The 23,264-nt window shown below is 41.3% G+C and overlaps 1 protein-coding gene across 1 annotated transcript in view; it reads left to right on the top strand.

The window, feature by feature from the left end:
- Nucleotides 1–69: 69 nt before the first annotated feature.
- Nucleotides 70–23,264, top strand: part of LOC118400453 (paxillin-like) — a 70,101-nt gene continuing 46,906 nt past the window's right edge. The window contains exon 1 of the mRNA XM_035797342.2: nucleotides 70–288. Coding sequence (XP_035653235.2) covers nucleotides 276–288 — 13 coding nt within the window. The 5' untranslated portion in view covers nucleotides 70–275. The remainder of the gene's footprint in view (nucleotides 289–23,264) is intronic.

Raw genomic sequence — 23,264 nt, 5'->3', positions numbered from 1 at the left:
TGGCAGCCTATAACTAAAAGTTTAAGTACAGCAGCCAGACTTTTCTTACTGGTAAATTTGAAGGCTCCAGGTGGGGGTGAGCTGCTTGTCCCCATGACTGCATTTTATTGTTGAGTGTAGCAGGGAAGCAGCTAACTGAAAACTTCTGTAATGCATTCAGATTACTGGAATTTCTATATAGAAGCCACAGTGTAGGTAGAGCTACCGACAATCGAATCAAAGGACAACCGGCCCGGTTCGTTCATATTGTAGCGCCGATTCCTTCTGCTACCACCATGGATGATTTAGGTAAGTTCCCGTAGTGTTATTTCTTAGCTAACAGTAGAGCGTTCGAATTGTTTCCACTTTTTTGGTACTACCAAATTACCTGCATAGCACTTGTTCATCAGGTATGCTAACTATAGTGCATGACCACAAATGTCGCTAACGTTATAGAGCCAGTTATTATCCAGCTAGCCTACTACACAGCGTGGGAATCGGCAGGTTGGAGGCCGCGCGCTGTGGTTCTGAAAACGGGATTTTTTGCCTTGGCGTCAGGAAAGAGCTAATTCGTGATTATTGTTGAATCAGTTGCTAGCCAATACGCATGGATACTTTGCAATCCTCCCACATTTGTTTTCAATAACACATGTGTTCTGTGTTAGCAATGTGTGCACAGCCAGCTAAATACAGGCAGGGATTCAATCGATGCCGCCTCTCCCAGATCTGTTGACTTGAACTCAACTTTTTAATTAGCTGATTCATGACATTTGCAAATTTGTTTCGAGCCTTTTTGCCGCGTACATTGCTGATGGAAAATGCTACTAAATTGATGACCGCGACCATGCATGCACACTTATGGAGCGATTTCACTGCCAACAAACTATTTGAATTCAATGTTTTTTTATTTGTATTTAGATATTGCATTTGAATGTACTGTAATATTTTAGAATTTGTAATGAATAAATTGAATCATTGAATTCATAAATTGATTCACGATTTGAAACTGAATTGAATGAATATTTAATTCAGCTTAAAAATGTGAATTAAATACTGATATTCAATATTTGTCTTCATTTTCAATATGGTAAATATTGCATTCATTGTCTCTCAGGTTCACAAACTATAATTTCAAGTTGACCACAAAGTTTCATATATTAAACTTCTCAGATTGTTTTCAAATGCAGTTCTCTAAATTCTGATTCAAAACCAGAGACGACATCCTGGTACTTTGCCAGCCAGGAGAGGTAAAGGAGAACAGATAAAATGAAACCATCTGTGTTAAACAGGTTTCTGAAGCCAATGTGGCATGTTTAATTTATTTTCTTCCTATACATTTGGCTACAAGTGAATATGACCCCATTACTGAAGGCTTCAGTTCCCCTCTATGGACACAACAGAAGGGAGTGTGACAAATACATCAATTTGGTCCCCATTACGAAATGGTTTAATAGCCCTTCTAAGGATCACTTTTCCACTCTCTAATTAATCTTTCTCTTGTGACTGACTTGGTGCGAACCGGGTCTCCTGCATGTCACAAGACTGTGCTAGCCCACTTAGCTAAAGCCCATAGGGCTGAGTACAGGAAACTAACAACTCTCAGACCTCAGTTACGTTTCACCCCTTTTTTAACATCATACTTAGAGATCATGGCACCAATATAGCTGACTGGATTTGAACTCAGTCCTCCTGCACAACAACACTTTCTGTGACGGAAGGATCTGTGCACCCCATTTCATGAGGGTGCAACATTATACAGTTACACTTAAGTCCTTTAGCAGACACACACCAGAGTGACCTACAGTAGTGAGTGCATTTTCATGCTTTTTTCGTACTAGTCCCCCATGGGAATCGAGCTCACAACCCTGGCATTGCAAGTGCCATGCTCTACCAGCTGAGCTTTATGGGACTATGAGGTGTCTTGATGATCATGCATGTGATGAGCAACCATTTTGCCTGAGACCTGGAGATGTCAGTTTGACTGATGGGGTTCTAACCCAAGTCTCCTGTGTGCGGGACAATGTAACCTTTCAGCTCTCAGACAAGTTACTCACTCAGCTCAACCTCTGGGGTCACTGGGAGGTAAATGAAACTCACTCATCAGCCTGAAGTGCAACCCCTCGTCAATTGAAGAAAGGCTTTTTCAATAGTGCAGTGGGTTGCGAAACCTCTGGAAGGCGTTCATGTGGGTTTTCGAGGCAAAGGTCCTGAGTTTGAAGCTCAAAGTGAGCTGAATGAGGGAGAAGTGGTACTTCCTAAGCAAGCAGTGTGTCCTTTACATTAACTTTGTGATCCCATCCCTATGGGCTTTAGCTAAGTGGGCTAACACTCTTGTGACATGCAGGAGACCTGGTTCGAAACCCAGTCAGTCAATAGAGAATAACTATGACGCGCCTATTCAACTACTGCATATTGCTAAGAGGGCCAAATTACTGTTTTTGCCACACTCCCTTCTGCGCCTCCTGTGAGCATCAGAGGGGAACAGAAGGCATGGTCATGTTCCAGAGATCCTTAGCTTTCAGCAATATAGTAGTAGCAATAATAATTTTAAAAAGTAGGAAGTTGGGTGCTTATCATAGCTTATAGACCAAATTCCTTGCAAAGAACCAGGACGTGGTCTCAAATTTTTAATCTGAATTTAGAGAATTCAATTTGAAATCTGAATGCATCTGAGAAGTTTAATATATACAATTTTGGTGAACTTGAAATTAGTTTGGAAGCTTGATACACAGACAATTAATGCAGTATTTACCATATTGAATTTAAGCATAAATTGCATTTTTAAAACTGAATGCAATATTCATTCAATTCAGTTTCAAAATAAATATTGAATTCAAATACAGTATCTGTTGGCACTAAAATCGTTCCATACACACATCTAGCAACACTGTTGCAGTGTTGATGAAGAATCTGTAGCCCCAGGCACACCTCTGCTCCTTCATAAGTTAGGGCGTTGGTATATAGTCTTTGGTTTGAGCCATAACACTATAGCCTGAGGTTTGAACATATCTCTTCCTTCCCCTGCTCTTTTTGCTGACATTTGTTCTTTTTCTCATTATCGTCTCCAAACGTTGACTTTTTTTTCCTGGAATATATATGTAACTTTGTTTTTCCAGATAAGTTGAGTGAGGACAGCAGCAAGCTGGGGAGTTGTTGCCAAGTGCACCTGTTACTGTGTGTGCATCTGGGTTCCCTCGTCTGTCCTGTCATATTTGATCTTTGCCAATTATTTTGTCCATGTACAGCGGATGAGTAGGGAGTTCATTCATTCTGCTAACGGGTTAGTCACATCCCCTCCAGCCACAGTTGGACTGCTGGGGTTAATTGTGCATGCTGTCCACAATGTGACACCATCTGTTGTCTTTAAAAATTAATTCATCTGCTTTTACACAGGATTTCCTTGCTCCACATGAACAGGCCTACGTTTATGTGAGAAGGTCTGTGTCAGCTAGAAACATTATGGGCTTAGTAATGAATAGTGATATAAACATGCTTCCCAAAATAGCTAGCCTACATGCTATGGTTTGCTGCAAACATGGAATGGCTGTAGTACTGTACGTGTAGAACATGTAGCTTCGATCATCAGTACCCACAACCAGTCATTAGAGAAAGCACTCCCAGTTCATTGTATCGCAGTCTCAAAACTGACTAGGATATACACGTTTTAAGGTATTTGACAGTCCGAGGCACCGATCTACAGTATTGTCTTTACAGGTTTTGCACACCCAACTCGCACTCACTCAACAACGCAATATTGTAGTGGGCAAATCGTATTTGTGGGTGGGTGGGATTGTGTGTTTAGGTCTGTCTGTTATACATGGCAACCATGAGGTAAAATTTAGTCAGTCATCTGGAGAAAAAAAAAAAACTTAATTGGATGTAAAAAATGCACCAGAATAACATCTTAACTGTATTACTATGCCTCGTGATATTGATTTAAGATGTGGTGTGAGATACCTTCTTTAAATGTGTCATCTGATTTTGGATGTTAAAAAAAGTGCTGCCCTGACACTTGGGAGGACTGAGCAAAACGGGGTCACATGACACACGCAAGAACAGCATGGTGTCTCCTGACTCTTATGCCTGATTCACACTATAGGGGACAACCTGAACCGTACTGGCTCATGCTGTTCTTTTCACTTTTTCCTTTCCAGAATGCTTCCAGCAACTATGTTGGATGCATAGCCAGACCTGCCCGGTATAGTGTGGCTTGGCTCTGTTTCACTTGGCTCAATAGTGTGAGAAGGGTAGTTTATTTTCCAATGGAGGAGAAAGTTTCTCTTACAACTTGCCTAAGCGACTGCGCCCACATAAGTGGTGTAGTTGCAATCATACAACCTTCTAAATGACCAAAGGGAAATCTTCCTTTCTTCAAAATGTCCTTAGTGTCCAAAGAAAACCATGCCATGAATGATTCACACTACACGCCATCAATATTAATGGATACACCGGTTACGTCCCAAATGGCACCCTATTCCCTACATATAGCACTACTTTTGACCAGAGCTCTGTTGGCCCTTGTCAAAAGTAGTGCACTATATAAGAAATAGGATGCACATACCTTCTCCACTTACATAGTTGAAGGGCTTCCCCAACCTTTTTGGGATAGGGGGCAGCGTTTTCACTTTTGGATGAATAGCGTTCCCAGAGTGCACTGCCTCCTACTCTGTCCCAGATGATAATATATGCGTATTAGTATTGGATAGAAAACACTCTGATGTTTCTAAAACTGTTTGAATGATGTATGAGTATAACAGAAGTCATATGGCAGGTGAAAACCTGAGAGAAATCCAACCAGGAAGTGGGAAATCTGAGGTTTGTAGTTTTTCAAAGCTTGCCCTACCGACTACACAGTGGGATATGGATAAAGTTGTACTTCCTACGGCTTCCACTAGATGTCAACCATCTTTAGAAACTGGTTTTGGGCTCTGAGCGCCGTTCTCAGATTATGCTTTTTCCGTAAAGTTTTTTTGAAATCTGACACAGCGGTTGCATTAAGGAGAAGTTTATCTTTAATTATATGAATAACACTTGTATATTTTATCAATGTTTATTATGAGTATTTCTGCAAAATCACAGGATGTTTTGGAATCAAAATATTACTGCACGTAAGGCGCCAATGTAAACTGAGATTTTCGGATATAAATATGCACATTATCGAACAAAACATGCATGTATTGTGACATGATGTCCTATGAGTGTCATCTGATGATTATCAAAGGTTAGTGATTCATTTCATCCATTTCTGCTTTTTGTGACTCCTATCTTTGGCTGGAAAAATGGCTGTTTTTTTGACATGGCGGTGATCTAACAATGTTGTGCTTTCGCTGTAAAGCAGTTTTTAAATCGGACATGATGGGTAGATTAACAAGAAGTTTATCTTTCATTTGCTGTATTGGACTTGTTAATGTGTGAAAGTTACATATTTCAAAAAAATATTTTTTAATTTCGCGTGCCTTTTCAACGGAATGTTGTTAAGGGGTTCCGCTAGCAGAACACCTGCCCTAGAAAGGTTAAAGTCCTCCCTCAAAAAGGAGAGTTGCACAATCCAGTGTGGCCTTATTAACATGCGGTGAGGGGATGTAAATGTTTTCATGGTGTAGGAGGTGAGACCCAACCCATCTCAGAGAAAAGAAGGAAGTTAAACTATACTTTGTACTGCCCCTTTCATAAAATAACCATTTAATTCACTTTCTTTTAGCTCTTGCTTTTTTACTGAGTCCTAGTTCATCTCATGATCGAATTAGAGTTGAGGACCAAAAATTATGTATTAATTACTCAGTTATTTCATTGAAAATGGACTGGTAAAGTGTTTACTGGGAAGGCTTAGGTAGGTCGAGGTATTTATTTGATAGACAGAGGGTAGCTCCATCAGTGTCTCCTATAGGATAAACATATTTTTATTTGTATTCAGCAAGTTCATTCTCTGTGCTGAGGTAGTGCTCAGAGTCCATTAAGCATGTGAGAGAGAGGCTGTCTATTTCGGGCACTCACCCCACACAGCCCTGACCCAGGCTTGGCATAAACACACAAACACAGGAGGATGAGTGTGCACTAACTAGAGGTTGACCGGTTTTTCGAAGCTGATACTGATTTATTAGAGGACCAAAAAAAGCAGAAGCCGATTTTATATATTTGCTATAATGACAATTGCAACAATACTGAATTAACACTTATTTTAACTTAATATATAAATATCATCTATTTATTCTCAAATAAATAATGAAACATGTTCAATTTTGTTTAAATAATGCAAAAACGGTGTTGGAGAAGAAAGTAAAAGTGCAATATGTGCCATGTAAAAAAGCTAACATTTAAGTTCCTTGCTCAGAACATATGAAAGCTGGTGGTTCAATATTCCCAGTTAAGAAGTTTTGGGTTGTAATTATTATAGGAATTATGACACGTCAACTATTTCTCTCTCTACCATTTTGTATTTCATATACCTTTGACTATTGGAAGTTCTTATAGGTACTTTAGTATTGCCAGCCTAATCTCGGGAGTTGATAGGCTTGAAGTCATAAACAGTGGTGTGAATCAAGCATTGCTAAGAGCTGCTGGTAAATGCAGTAAAGTGCTGTTTGAATGAATGCTTACGAGCCTGCTGCTGCCTACCACCGCTCCGACTGCTCTATCAAATCATAGACTTAATTATAAGAAACACAGAAATACGATCCTTATGTCATTTAATATGGTCAAATCTGGAAACTATCATTTTGAAAACGAAACATTTATTCTGTCAGTGAAATATAGAACCGTTCCGTATTTTGTCGAACCGGTGGCAACCATAAATCTAAATATTGCTGTTGCATTGCACAACCTTCACTGTTCTAATTATGTCAAATTCGGGCAAATTAATTACGGTCTTTGTTAGGAAGAAACACAGTTCGCAACGAGCCAGGCGGCCCAAACTATTGCATATACCCCAACTCTGCTTTCACTGAACGCAATAGAAGTGACAATTTCCCTAGTTAATATTGCCTGTTAACATGAATTTATTTTAACTAAATATGCAGGTTTAAATAAAAATATATACTTCTGTGTATTGGTTTTAAGAAAGACATTGATGTTTATGGTTAGGTACATTTGTGCAAAGATTGTGCTTTTGTTAAATCATCACCCTTTTGGCGAAGTAGGCTGTGACTCGATGATAAATTAACAAATCAAATCAAATCAAATTTATTTATATAGCCCTTCGTACATCAGCTGATATCTCAAAGTGCTGTACAGAAACCCAGCCTAAAACCCCAAACATCAAACAATGCAGGTGTAAAAGCACGGTGGCTAGGAAAAACTCCCTAGAAAGGCCAAAACCTAGGAAGAAACCTAGAGAGGAACCGGGCTATGTGGGGTGGCCAGTCCTCTTCTGGCTGTGCCGGGTAGAGATTATAACAGAACATGACCAAGATGTTCAAATGTTCATAAATGACCAGCATGGTCGAATAATAATAAGGCAGAACAGTTGAAACTGGAGCAGCAGCACAGTCAGGTGGACTGGGGACAGCAAGGAGCCATCACGTCAGGTAGTCCTGGGGCACGGTCCTAGGGCTCAGGTCCTCCGAGAGAGAGAATTAGAGAGAGCATATGTGGGGTGGCCAGTCCTCTTCTGGCTGTGCCGGGTGGAGATTATAACAGAACGTGGCCAAGATGTTCAAATGTTCATAAATGACCAGCATGGTTGAATAATAGTAAGGCAGAACAGTTGAAACTGGAGCAGCAGCATGGCCAGGTGGACTGGGGACAGCAAGGAGTCATCATGTCAGGTAGTCCTGGGGCATGGTCCTAGGGCTCAGGTCCTCCGAGAGAGAGAAAGAAAGAAGGAGAGAATTAGAGAACGCACACTTAGATTCACACAGGACACCGAATAGGACAGGAGAAGTACTCCAGATATAACAAACTGACCCTAGCCCCCCGACACATAAACTACTGCAGCATAAATACTGGAGGCTGAGACAGGAGGGGTCAGGAGACACTGTGGCCCCAGGCACCGCATTGATTATATGCAACGCAGGACAAGCTAGTTAAGCTAGTAATATCATCTACCACGTGTAGTTAACTAGTGATTGTGAAGATTGATTGTTTTTTAAAAGATAAGTTTAATGCTAGCTAGCAACTTACCTTGGCTCCTTGCCGCCACAAGGTCCTTTTGTCGCTGCACTCACGTAACCAGTGGTCACGTGAGTTTCCTCGTGGATTGCAATGTAATCTGCGTTTGTTATGAAAACTTGAAATCGGCCATGCCGATTAATCGGTCATCTTCTAGCACATTCGAACACATCCTACTCCTCTTTAAATGTGTTTGCTGACTTGTTAGTGAGTGGATATGAAAGGCAAAAACACAGACCACTTCAATTTATTCTGGACTAGTTTCCTCTGTTATACAGGTGTTCCAAACCAGTTTCTCCACATACCACAGCATTGGGACCACCAGAGCAGCGAGTGCACTGTGACATACACTTACAATCTCAAATATCTAGGCCTATGACCACGGGATAAAATCTACAAACAACCAATGCGCACAGAGATTTACTGAGTGCACACAATACACTCAAAGACCCCCCCCAATTCTGCTTTGCCAATCAATACCTTTTAGCAGAAATTAAACTTCAAATTGTGCCTTTAAGAAAGCACATACGTGCTCTCATGCACTGCTAGGACTATAGCCTAGCTCTACAGCTGTGCACCTACCACTAACCCAACCTCAACTTCTGCAGGATTCCTGTGGTACACCTCACAGGAAGCTGTGGGCTCAGTCCTGTTAACAGCTGAAGGCCTGACCAGATGTGATTGTTGCTGGTTCCTTTCTCTTCTGACTATTCTGTCCTGGAGGTGCCAATCCCAATGACCAGGAATGTGTCTGGATGTGCATCCCAAAGTGCACTATATAGCGGACAGGATGCCATTTGGGACGCATATTCTGTGGATTCACTGCAGAATCCGATCATGCAGGTCACAATGTGTGATGCCATCATTGTATGTTGTATATTTTTGATGCTCTGTGTGCCTAAGGAATGTGATTTTTACAGAGGGGCCCTAACAAGTATCCCTCTTCTCTCTCTACTTCCAAGATACAGCCTACATCAGAGGCAGCTAGCCCAGCTCCCATTGGCTAGGCATGCACCAACAAGACATGAAAATTAAAATACCTCCTGCTAAGTTTGTGTGCAGAAAAAGGAGGGTAAAATGTACCAGAGAGCAATCTGTTTCTGCTTGGTTGCTAGAAAAATGTATTGTGAGTGAAATCTGCTCTGGAGCGTTAGTATACTCCTGTCCGCTCAACTCATTAGTGTTGGGTGATGCTCTGTATGCCTTTTTATCAAAAGCTAAAACAGGCCAGTTTGTTTGAAGTGCTGTTGGTGCACAGGAAGGAGTGGGCTGGGTGAGGTAAGTTACCCCCAAACAAGAACTGACATGCATAGACTCCTCCTGTCATCTGGTTCTAATACTCACCATCAGGGGACCGCTGTGGGGAAAGGGGATACCTAGTCAGTTGTACAACTGAAATGTCTTCCGCATTTAACCAAATCCCTCTGAATCAGATGTGCGGGGACCTGCAACAATCGACATCCACGTCTTCGGTGCCCGGGGAACTGTGGGTTAATTGCCTTGCTCAGGGGCATGAAGACATATTTTTACCTTGTCAGCTCGGGGATTCGATTGAGCAACATTTCCGTTGCTGGCCCAAAACCCTAACCACTAGCTTACCAATGTGTGCCAAGTATTGATTATATAGAATGTAGCTGAATATGATAGAGGTCGACCGATAAATCAAAATGGCCGATTTAATTAGGGACGATTTCAATGCCGATTTATATTCCAATCCATGAGGAGACTGCGTGGCAGGCTACCAACTGTTACGCAAGTACAGGCAGCAAGGAGCCATGGTAAGTTGCTAGATAGCATTAAACGGATAGTTTTTTTAAAAATAAAATAACTAGTGATTATGTTAAGATTAACTAGCTTGTCCTGTGTTGCATATAATCAATGCGGTGCCTGAAATTGTCACTTCTCTTGCATTCGGTGTAAGCAGAGTTAGGGTATGTGCAGCAGTTTGGGTCGCCTGGCTCGTTGCAAACTGTGTGAAGAACATTTCTTCCTAACAAAGACCATAATTCATTTGCCAGAATTTTACATAATTATGACATAACATTGACGGTTGTGCAATATAACAACAATATTTAGATTTAGGGTTGCCACCCGTTCAATAAAATACTTAACAGTTCCGTATTTCACTGAAAGAAATTCTCACTGAAAGAATAAACCAATAAAGCAGTGAAAGAAATCAATGCTATGCTTTCTGATAACGCTGCCAAGTGGTAGAATATAAACTGAACAGTACTGGACCTCAAATCAACCCTTGTGGAACGCCACATGTGATATGTATTTTCTGAGTTCTGTTCACCAAGGGAGATTCAACTCTCAACCCAGTTACATAGGTCCTAGACCGGAGAAGCCATCCCACCTGTCCAGAAGGAAATCATGGTCAACCGAGTCAATTGCAGCACTTAAATCTAAGCGTACAAGGACAGAGATGTTTGGCGTCTCTGTTGGCTCTACGATCATTTACCACTTTAACTAAAGCTGTGTCTGCTGTGGTGGGCATGAAAACCAGGTCTGGATTTTTTTAAAATATACAGTTGGCACTTAAAATCAAGTACGTTTTCTTAGGAATGGAGTGATTTTAAAAATGGCTTGCACGTCTTCAGATATGCAATTAAAAACTGTTTTGAAGGTGGTGGGGGATAGGATCGAAGGCAGGTAGAATGCTTAAGTTCTGATGTCACTTTCCTGAGCATGTCTGTGTCAACCAGGGGAAATAAATCCATAGTGCCTTTGCGTAGTAGGCAAGCGCACATCAAACTTCTCATAGGGTCGTGCTTGACTGATACCCAGTCTAATGTTGGTTCTCTTCTCTGAAATATGCCACAATTCATTACGTTTAGATGTGGAGGACCGTTCACACAAGTTTGGGGGGGGTAGGATTTATCAGGCCATCAATGGTCGAAGAGCACTCATTATTCTGATTTAACAGTGATCAAGTTAGAAAAATGGGACAATCTGGCATTTCTTATTTCCTTAATATAAATGCCAAGTTGCTCTCTCAGAATATCATAATGGACCTGCAACTTTGACTTTCTCCACTTCCGCTCTGCCTTTCTGCACTTTCTCTTTAATTGATTAGTTTCATTTGCATAGGGTTCACACCCTATGCAAATGGCGGATGGAAGACAGGGTGGTGCGGCAGGTGCCGCTTCTCATTCGAATGCTGTAATTGTATCTAAACCATCAGGTGTACGCCGATCCCAGTTATGTAACTCATGCAAAGAGTTAAAGCGCAATAATGCGTTTTATCTCCAGTACTCTGCCATGACTGTCAGTTATGTAGCTGCTCTACTGATAATCTCAGTGCGTCCTTGCTGGGATGACACAATCAGTCTACTACCGGAGAATATCAACATTCCACGGGAGCGGACAGTACACAGCATACCATAATGTTCTGAATAATTGCCAAGTCTACCTCGCTCCTTATTCTACTGAACCGCTTAGGCGTAACAAACACAAGTCCAACATTTATCGGAAACTGTTAAACTACCTGTTCACTACCCTCCTGCTCTCCGGGGATGTACAACTCAATCCTGGGCTCAATATCACCGAGCCAGTGATACGCACCGGAGTGGAGAGCAGTGGAAGGCCTCGTCCACTGGTCGTCGCCGCTGTGGAGGTGGGTGAGTGCTATGGTCCTATGGTTTCTCTCGACTCACCCGGCTCCAGGATAGATTTTGACTCTTCAAACATACCAGAGTCGCTATATGCGATCCCCGGCTCTGCTTCTGGTACGCAAGCTATTTTAATTAGTTCCCCGCATCCAGTGCAGGCGGGAGGGATTGTTAATTGCGCTACCGAACTGCCCCTAATCAAAACGAAACAAAACGGCCTAAACCCAACCGTCAGAAAACATCGAAATTTTAACTTTTTTCAATGTGTCAATCATTCTCAATCATTCTCGATTCCAAAAAGTGATCAAATTCAACATCTACTCACAGACTCCAACCTTGACTTTCTCTGCCTCTCAGAGACATGGCTCCATAAACACTCTCCATATGCTGCTTTGATTGTGCCTGGCTACAATGTTTTCAGGAGAGACAGGATTGAAGGAAGAGGGGGTGTGATGATTTACATTAAAGAACATATCCGATGTAAACAAATTGAGTGGTCATGTGATAATGAACTAGAATGTATCGGCCTGAACGTTACACTGTCTCCCCAAATGTCTTTTACCCTCATTGGAATGTATAGGCCACCTTCCACCAAAAGTGTGTTTTTTGATCAGTTTAATACCATGCTTAGGGAATGTGATTTTGGGAAAGAGGTCATCTTAATGGGAGATTTTAACATTAATTATGAAGACAAGTGTTGTAGGAAAACCCTCAAACGGATCACTAATACCTTTGACCTTACACAGCTAGTTAAAGGGCCAACCAGGGTGACTTGTTGCTCTAAAACACAGATTGATTTGGTGTTCAGTAATAAACCAGAGAGAGTGACTAAATCATTCAATATGGTTACTGGGCTGTCTGATCATAATCTGACACTTATAGCCAGAAAGCTGTCTAAGAGCAGGTTTAACCTCTCTACTGTTAGAAAGCCGGATCAACTCAGAATACCTAAAAGTGAATTAAACTATTTTGAAAAAGCAATTAAGGGAATAAACTGGAATGATCTCTTGTCCTATACAGACGTGGAAGCTGATAGTCAGGTTTTTCTATCCACAATCCAGACTACAATAAATGGCTTCTTAAAGAAAATCAAATCCAAACCTGGCCAAAAGAGCACTCTTCCTTGGCTAAATGGAGAAATCTGGAAATTGATGAAAGAACGAGATTATGCTCTAAAAACCTGTCTTCATCATAAGGGAGGTTTCTGAGTCAAAGGTGAACAAGGTGATTAGCTCACTAAAGAACTCTAAAGCCAAATATGTGTTTGGGATGGACTCTACCTTTCTTAAAAACTACAAAGAGTCACTCATTGGCCCCATTACTAAGGTCACCAACACATCTATTGGTCTCCGTGTGTTTCCAAGGGTATGGAAGTCGGCCATAATAACGGCCATCTTTAAATCAGGCGACCCTGCTGACGTGAGTAACTACAGGCCCTTTAGTATACTACCTGTGGTGTCAAAGGTTGTTGAAAAGTGTGTAGCAGAACAACTGATTGCCCACCTCAACAACAGCCCTTTCACATTACACTCCATGCAGTTTGGCTTCAGAGCGAAACACTCCACAGAAACGGCCAACTGCTTTCTTCTGGAAAATGTGAAGTCCAAGATGGACAAAGGGGGTGCTGTTGGGGCTGTGTTTCTGGACATAAGGAAGGCTTTTGATACTGTTAACCATGAGATTCTCATCACAAAATTGTCCAAGTTCAACTTTTCCCCTGATGCCTTGAGATGGATGAAATCATACCTTGAAGGCAGAACTCAGTGTGTCAGAGTGAGCAATGAGCTGTCGCCCACTCGTAGCTATGATGTGGGCGTGCCCCAAGGGTCAATACTGGGGCCCCTCCTGTTCAGCCTGTACATTAATGATCTGCCTTCTGTCTGTACTGGGTCTGAAGTTCAAATGTATGCAGATGATACAGTGATATATGTGCATGCAAAGAGCAAACAACAAGCTGCACAAGAACTCACTACTGTAATGGTCCAGGTTACAAAGTGGCTCAGTGACTCGTGTTTGCATCTCAATGTGAAAAAAACTGTTTGCATGTTCTTCGCAAAGAGGGCAACAGATGCTACTGAGCCAGATGTCTATGTGTCAGGGGAGAAGCTCCAGGTGGTATCTGATTTTAAGTACCTTGGCATCATACTTGATTCCAACCTCTCTTTTAAAAAGCATGTGAAAAAGGTAATTCAAATAACTAAATTCAATCTAGCTCATTTCCGATTTATACGAAATTGTTTGACTACAGAGGTAGCAAAACTGTACTTCAAATCTATGATACCCCCCCACTTAACATACTGCTTGACTAGTTGGGCCCAAGCTTGCTGTACAACATTAAAACCTATTCAGTCTGTCTACAAACAGGCTCTCAAAGTGCTTGATAGGAAGCCCAATAGCCATCATCATTGTCACATCCTTAGAAAACATGAGCTCTTGAGTTGGGAAAATCTTGTGCAATACACCGACTCATGTCTTGTATTCAAGATCCTTAATGGCCTGGCTCCCCCTCCACTCAATATTTTTGTTAAACAGAAAACCCAGACATATGGCAGCAGATCCACAAGGTCTGCCATGAGAGGTGACTGTATAGTTCCCCTAAGGAAAAGCACCTTTAGTAAATCTGCATTCTCTGTGAGAGCTTCCCATGTCTGGAATACACTGCCATCAGACACACAACTGCACCACATATCACACTTTCACAAAATGCTTGAAGACATGGCTAAAGGTCAATCAGATTTGTGAACATGGTCCCTAGCTGTGTGTTGCCGCTTTCCATGTTGTCTGTAGCTTGTGAGGTGTGGAAACACTTTGTTACTTTTATGAATTTTGTCTTGCTGCTTTTTGTTCTATGTTGCTCTGTCTGTATGCTATGTCTTGCTTGTCCTATGTTGCTATGTGTATGGTGCTATTGTCTATATTGTAATTGTTTTTAATAACCTGCCCAGGGACTGCAGTTGAAAATTAGCCGGCTGGCTAAAACCGGCACTTTTACTGAAACGTTGATTAATGTGCACTGTCCCTGTAAAAATAAAATAAACTAAACTAAACTCATCCAAGGGGCTCTCTGTTTTAGATGTGACCTTTTTCTACTTTACTGGAGCTACGGCATCAATGATTTCCCTTAATTTGCAATAAAAGTTCAACTGAATCACCATGAAGGCAGAATAGGTGAAGTATTGTTCATACACTCGATCTGTGGCAACTTCAGAGGTAAGATGGCGTTTCTTACTGCGTTCAGTATTACCCTGTTCTATGGACAACAATGTAGTAAAAAATACACCGTGGTGATCAGATAAAGCAAAATCAACAATAGAGGATAGGTCCATAGAAAGCCCCTTGGTAATAACCAGGTCTAGAGTATGGCTGCTTTTGTAGGTGGGCTCAGTAACATGTTAGATAAAGTCCCATAGAGCTCAAAAGATTCATAAATTCAATGGCCTAAGAGTCAGTTGCTTTTGTCAACATGAATATTAAAATCGTCCAACACAATGATTTTATCATAGTCCTTAAGGACAATAGTTGAGAGAAATTGGTAAATAAAGTGGGGCAGTGCATTGGTGGGTTACAGGGTTATGCATACAGGGTTATGGCCAGTACTGGTGGCTTATATTTAAACAATATAGCCGGATGCTCAAAACACAAGTCACAAAATGAAATGTCCTTACAGCTGAGAGCATTAGTAAAAACAGAGGCTGTCTGTTTCTTTCCCCTTTCTGATCGTGTATGAAAAGCTGTAATCCACGGGGAGACTTCAATAGGAGCAGCACTACAGTCTGACAGCCATGTTTCAGTGAGAACATGCAATCAGCTTTGCGCTCAGTAATGAAGTCATGCACGAGAGGTTTTACTTGTTATCGTTTCATATTCAATGAGTGTGGGCTGCCTCGAGGTAACCAAAATGGTTAACCTTACAACTAGAGGTCGAGCGATTTTTATGATTTTTCAACGCCAATACTGAGTATTGAGTATTGGAGGACCTACATTTATTTTATATGTGTATATTTGTAACGACAATTACAACAATACTGAGTTAACACTAAATACATCAAATCAATTTAGTCTCATAAATAATGAAACATTCAATTTGGTGTAAATAATGCAAAAAGTGTTGGAGAAAGTGCCATGTAAAAAAGCTAACGTTTAAGTTCCTTGCTCAGAACATGCAAAGATATGAAAGCTGGTGGTTCCTTTTTAACGAGTCTTCAATATTCCCAGTTAAGTTGTAAAGCAGAAAACCGAGCTTGTCTGCATGTTCCCCTGTCAGTCTGCTCCTCCGCTTATCATAAATCATCCCCACCTCACTGAACACTTTCTCGCTTGGGACCGAAGAAGGTGGGGGACAGAAACTTCTTTGCCAGTGTCGCGAGTAATTGAAGTCTGTCCTCATTCTGCTTCCACCACTTCAAAGGCAAGCCAATCTTTATGTCAATGACCGGCTCTGTGAGGTAACGCTCCAACTCTGCACTGGACTTCAGCCCTGCCCTCTTGGCTTCCAAGGATTCTAGCGTAGAGGCTGTCTACCTGGACTCTTTGCCCTTTTCCATCTGGATCTGGGTCCTCCTTCTCTAGTCCCTTCTGCTGTGGCTCTGGGATTTGGATTCCTTAGGTCAAATTCCTCCTTCAGCCACTTTTGCTTTCTCTAGTGCTGTCCCTGAGGTGACGGCATAGCTCTTGTGACGTGGATCCAGGACAGTTGCCAGCACCATGCACTTTGTCTTCTCGGCCTTCGAGAACTGCCTTGTCAGACTGTCCAACATGGTGTTCCGTAAAGTTTTGATGCCTTGAGTGGAAGAACCCACCTGCTGCAGCATCAGCTTCAGCACCGACACACTGGGGATGATGCATGCGGCTGTGGCATTGGAGTGGCTCATCTCCACTGTCACCTCCTCCATAGGTGCGAGAGTCTCAATTAGGAAAGAGACTACGTCCCACTGTGTAGCAGACAAACTGCTGATGTGTCCGCATTCACCTGCATACATTCAGTGCATGCCTCTGTTCAAACATCCTCTGCAACATATGTAGTAGTGTTGTGTTTGAACTGCTTGGTTGATGCTGTGTTTTGGAAGGCCACGCTCCTCCCGAATGGCCCCCAGACTCTGTTTGGCCAGTACAGAATGAGTTGCAAAGCTCTTCAACATGGCAATAATGTCTAGCACAGCTCTCTGACTGGATAGTCCATCATTGATTACAAGCTGTAGGGTGTCAGTAGCTGAAGTCCGATAGTCTCCTACCTTTCACCATGTTTGCCCCCACTGTCCCTGAGGACCAGCACTACACGTTCTGTGTGGATTTCCCAGTATTCCAACATGGTCCAAAACATCTCTGTTGTTTCCTCTGTGTGAGCCAGTCATAATCTTGACATTCAGCACAACATGCTTTCTTGTCTAGACATTGTCAATTAAATGTCCAGTAAGGCTCATCAGGGACTGACCAATAGTCAGATGTGAATGCCATGTGTGGAGCATTCACTGGTGCTATCAGATTATTCACTTTCATCACAACTCCTTTGTGTTTTATCTAGCATTTCTGTTTGATGGAATTGTTCATCATTGATCCTGTACTGGGGTTCAGCAAGAGTAATCCGCTGCTATGGCAATCATCTCAGTAACTGCTTCGTCCATCTTCTTGGGTCTTTGTCCTGCCATGTTTCTTGTTTTTATTAAAACGTTTTAAGATTGTAGCCTACGACGTCTTTTTCCTTGAAGATTTTGCGTTCTCTTTTTTTCTTCATTGGTTCCTTATGGGCTTTTAGGTCAGTGTTCTTAAGGAGATTCCATAGGTTGGTGGTATTTATTTTTTATTTTTTTTATAGCCGTTGTTGACCCCATGTTTACATCTTTAACACAAATAAGACCCCACGCTTTCCCTGGTGCCAATTCAATGTAATCGTCCCACACTGGTGCTCTGCTTTTCTCTGCCATCTGTAAAATTACTATAATTGTGTACACACACAGCACTCTGAAGTGACAAGGATACTGAAGTGTTGGCTTAGGAGACACATACTCAACTGTTTGAATAAAAAAACAAGAATTTGTTACCTGTGATGAATGTTGAAAACAAAAACTAGTTTATATATGCAGGAAATCCCATTTTAGTAAATGGGCATGGTAAGAATTGACTACCAAAGTGGGAGTCATAATTCCCATGACACCTTTAAGCAAAATCTGAAAAGCAGTTCCTTCATTTATTCCATTGGATATTTTTTAGATTCACTTCAAATAGTATTTTTTTGTGTAGGCTTACACCACCTTGCCAATTTTGATAACTGTGTGGATATCCATAGGACAAGGTAACTCTGCTAAATATAAGCGAAGATATATATTTTGTGGTGTGGTTTTATGAAAATATGTTGCAAGGAGCCAATTTACCTTGTCTCCTTCCAGCCACAAGGTCCTTTTTGATGCTACACTCACATAACAGGTGGTCAGCATGCCACGCAGTCTCCTCGTGGATTGCGATGTAATCTGCTGGACTTCTAGGTAGAGTGCCTCTGTCCAATGTCTGTTCTTTTGCCCATCTTAATCTTTTATTTTTATTGGCCAGTCTGAGGTATGGATTTTTCTTTGCAACTCTGCCTAGAAGGCCAGCATCCCGGAGTTGCCAGTTTGCGCTGTTCCATGAAGGGAGTAGTACACAGCGTTTGTACGAGATCTTCAGTCTCTTGGCAATTTCTCGTATGGAATAGGCTTCATTTCTCAGAACTAGAATAGACTGACCAGTTTCAGAAGAAAGTCTTTGTTTCTGGCCATTTTGAGCCTGTAATCAAACCCACAAATGCTGATGCTCCAGATACTTAACTAGACTAAAGAATACCAGTTTTATTGCTTCTCAAATCAGGACAACAGTTTTCATTTGTGCTAACATAATTGAAAAAGGGTTTTCTAATGATCAATTAGCCTTCTTAACCTGCTAAACTTGGATTCGCTAACACAGCGTGCCTTTGGAACACAGGAGTGATTGTTGCTGATAGTGGACCTATGTAGATATACCATAGAAAATCTGCCTTTTCAAGCTACAATAGTCAATTACAACATTAAGAATATCTACACTGTATTTCTGTGCAATATGTGCCATGTAAGAAAGCTAAAGTTTAAGTTCCTTGCTCAGAACATGAGAACATATGAAAGCTGGTGGTTCCTTTTTAACATGAGTCTTCAATATTCCAAGGTATGAAGTTTTAGGTTGTAATTATTATAGTACCATTTCTCTCTCTATGATTTGTATTTGACTATACCTTTGACTATTGGATGTTCTTATAGGCACTTTATTATTGCCAGTGTAACAGTATAGGCTATACTGTCCATCCCTCTCCTTGCTGCTACCTGGGCTCGAACCAGGAACACATTGACAACAGCCACCCTCGAAGCAGCGTTACCCATGCAGAGCAAGGGAAACAACTACTCCAAGTGACATTTGAAACGCTATTAGCGCGAACCCTGCTAACTAGCTAGCCATTTCACATTGGTTACACCAGCCTAATCTCGGGAGTTTATAGGCTTGAAGTCATAAACACCGCAATGCTTGACTCACAGCGAAGAGCTGCTGGCAAAACGCATGAAAGTGCTGTTTGAATGAATGCTTACGAGCCTGCTGGTGCCTACCATCGCTCAGTCAGACTGCTTTATCAAATCATAGACTTAATTATAACATAATAACACACAGAAATACAAGCCTTTGGTCATTAATATGGTAGAATCCAGAAACTATTCTTTCAGTGAAATACAGAACCGTTCCGTATTTTAACTAACGGATGGCATCCCTAAGTCTAAATATTGCTGTTACATTGCACAACCTTCAATGTTATGTCATAATTACGTAAAATTCTGGCAAATTAGTTCGCAATGAGCCAGGCGGCCCAAACTGTTGCATATACCCTGACTCTGCGTGCAATGAACGCAAGAGAAGTGACACAATTTCACCTGGTTAATATTGCCTGCTAACCTGGATTTATTTTAGCTAAATATGCAGGTTTAAAAATGTACTTCTGTGTATTGATTTTAAGAAAGGCATTGATGTTTATGATTAGGTACACGTTGTAGCAACGACAGTCCTTTTTCGCGAATGCGCACTGCATCGATTATATGCAACGCAGGACACGCTAGATAAACTAGTAATATCATCAACCATGTGTAGTTATAACTAGTGATTATGATTGATTGTTTTCTATAAGATAAGTTTAATGCTAGCAACTTACCGTGGCTTCTTACTGCATTCGTGTAACAGGCAGGCTCCTCGTGAGGCAGGTGGTTAGAGCGTTGGACTAGTTAACCGTAAGGTTGCAAGATTGAATCCCTGAGCTGACAAGGTAAAAATCTGTCGTTCTGCCCCTGAACAAGGCAGTTAACCAACCATTCCTAGGCCGTCATTGAAACTAAGAATGTGTTCTTAACGGACTTTCCTAGTTAAATAAAGGTGTAAAAAAATATTTTTTTTATCGGCGTCCAAAAATTCCGATTGTTAGGAAACTTGAAATCGGCCATTCCGATTAATCGGTCGAACTCTACACCTGATGTGTTTGTGCCCATCCGTGGATTTAAAAACACAAGTGGGCTAGCGGGCTAGCACTGCTAGCGTTGGCCTGTTCCGTTTTCATGATGGCTAGCATCTAACTGCTACTAAACAGGAATCCGGGACACAAACTTAGGCTATGATTTCAACAATTTAATTTGAACTTTCTTAAAAACAACTGAGTGTACACAGTATACTGTTCTGTTGCACACTTAGGTGTGTGGTTCAGTTCTTGGCCTCAGGATCTTGTCACGATATCTCTGATAGGCTTGCTATTGTTGCCAAACGTAACGCTATTGTTTTAGTTAAGACTGGCCTATATTAAACATGCAGCTACTGTAATAAGTGGTGGCTTGCCCAAAAAAGTACAAAACTATACCACCCCTACCTTGTCACAGCACAACTGATTGGCTCAAACGCATTAAGAAGGAAAGAAATTCCACAACTTTTGAACCTCTCATATTTTAGAAATATGTAACTTTCATACATTAAGTCCAATACAGCAAATTAAAGATTAACAAGTTGTTTATCTACCCATCGTGCCCGATTTCAAAAATGCTTTACAGCGAAAGCACAACATATTAGATCACCACCAAGTCAAAAAAACACAGCCATTTTTCCAGCCAAAGATAGGAGTCACAAAAAGCAGAAATGGATGAAATTAATCACTAACCTTTGATAATCATCAGATGACACTCATAGGACATCATGTCACACAATACATGTATGTTTTGTTCGATAATGTGCATATTTATATCCGAAAATCTCAGTTTAATTAATTTTAATTAATTACTTTGTTTCATAAAGTCCATTTATTTCAAAATAGCCACTTTTTGTTAGCGTGTTCAGCCCAGTAATCCATCTTCATGAGGCGCGAGCACTTCGTCGAGACAAACTCAGTTCCGTTACAGGTCGTAGAAACAAGTCAAAACGATGTATGGAATAAATCTTTAGGATGTTTTTAACATAAAACATCTAATGTTCCAACCGGAGAATTCCTATGCCTGAAGAAAAGCCATGGAACGAGAGCTAACTCTGTCGGGAGCGCGCATCACGAGCCTGAGACACTCTGCCAGACCACTGACTCAAACAGGTCTCATGAGCCCCTCCTTTATAGTAGAATCCTCATTCAAGTTTCTAAAGATGGTTGACATCTAGTGGAAGCTGTAGAAAGTGCAACTTGACTCCATAGACACTGTATTTGGTAGGCCAAGCATTGAAAAACTACAAACCTCAGATTTCCCACTTCCTGGTTGGATTTTTCTCATTCAAACAGTTTTAGAAACTTCAGAGTTTTCTATCCAATACTAATAATAATATGGATATATTAGCATCTGGGGCAGAGTAGGAAGCAGTTCACTCTGGGCACGCTATTCATCCAAAAGTGAAAATGCTGCCCCCTATCCCAAAAGACTTAACAAGGCACACCTGTTAATTGAAATGCATTCCAGGTGACTACCCCATGAAGCTGGTTGAGAGTGTGCAAAGGGTGGCTACTTTGAAGAATCAAATATAACATATGATTGTTCAACTTTTTTATTTTTTTTACTACATTATTCCATATGTTATATCATAGTTTTTATGTCTTCACTATTATTCTACTGTACATACATAAATGGAGATTATGGCCTGTAGATGAACATGCACACGCCTGATCCACGTATAAGGAGAGATGGACCAATCCAGACCCAATGTCCAGTTGGCTCCTCTGACAATGCTGATTACGGATTAGAATTATAGCCCATTGCTGCAGGAGATGGCACTTTTATGTAAACCGGTTTCCAGGCCAACTAGTACTTAATAGAAGCCTCCTGTCCTATCCCCTTTCCTCATACTGAACCCTTTCCCTACCCCACTCTCCTTCTCTAATTCTCTCTCTCTCTCTGACACTTAAACAGACTGATTGTTTTCCAGACTATGATGTGGCCCAGTGGAATGTTTGTTGGAGCTTCATGGTGTTCCAGGGGCCGCCCCCCTCCTCCCCCTCACATTGTGTCCAAGTGGAGGGGGACAAAGACTGGCTTGTCCTGGACCCCGTGACCCATATTGGCTTCCAGAACAGAGACAGAACCGTTCAGAGCCCAGGCAGACACAAACATCAGCCTCTGGTTGGTCAGTGGTCTGGTCAGCAGCACTCCCCATATCAGTCTAGGTGTAGTAAAGTGCTCACTGAAACCGTAAAGCCTCTTGCTCATCGTGACCATTGTAGATGTGTGGATTGAGAGTAGGGTAGAGAGAACGTAAGTGGGTCTCCCCCTGTGCAGTAATATTTGATCACTTTTTAGGTTTGGTACAATATCTCAGATAATTTTTGACCGGTGTTGTATTCTTTAGGCACCAAACAGTAGAAAACAAACTTAAACAGGGAGGGACTACCGGAACTAGCGTTCAATGAGAAATACCGATTACTTGGTTTCCATTGCAAAACGTTTTGCTACGGTGTGCCCTTATAAATACGACTCAGGGCTTTTCTGGTGCGTCATTAATTGAGATGTTTTTATTGCTTACGTTGTTGTTTGCAACATTATGTGAATATTATGAAGTGGATATGAACACACACGTACTCAACTACATGCTTGCTTACACATTCGGACTTGTACACACACACACACACACACACACACCTGATCTCGCTCTTCTCTCTCTTTCTCTTCTCATCTCTCCCTCTCTATTGTCAAACTGTTTTAGAATTTAATGTGTTTCTCTATCTTTTATGTATTTGTCTACAAGATTATATATGTTTACAACAAGCAAGGGGAAGAAATCGAAATAGGGACATTGGGCAATAATAACATAGTACGGGATACATTTGTACTGTAGTGAAGCCGTTTCTAGAGTAATGCAAGGTCTCTTTCATGATCATATGAAACGTCAATTGCTATGGAAATGCTGGGATGTGTTTTTCAATGATGTTAAAGGTAATTATGATGCAACTATGATGGTGATATGATATTGATTACAATGATGAATATTAAGGCTATACGCACTACATGTTACACACACACTCAAACATGCAAATTGGCAGAGTTATTTATTTGGACATCACACATTATAGTCTTA

Source organism: Oncorhynchus keta, chromosome 21 (assembly GCF_023373465.1).
Source record: "Oncorhynchus keta strain PuntledgeMale-10-30-2019 chromosome 21, Oket_V2, whole genome shotgun sequence".
NCBI lineage: Eukaryota > Metazoa > Chordata > Actinopteri > Salmoniformes > Salmonidae > Oncorhynchus > Oncorhynchus keta.
Note: the sequence above shows the minus strand (reverse complement) of the source record. Positions and strands in the feature narration are given on the sequence as shown.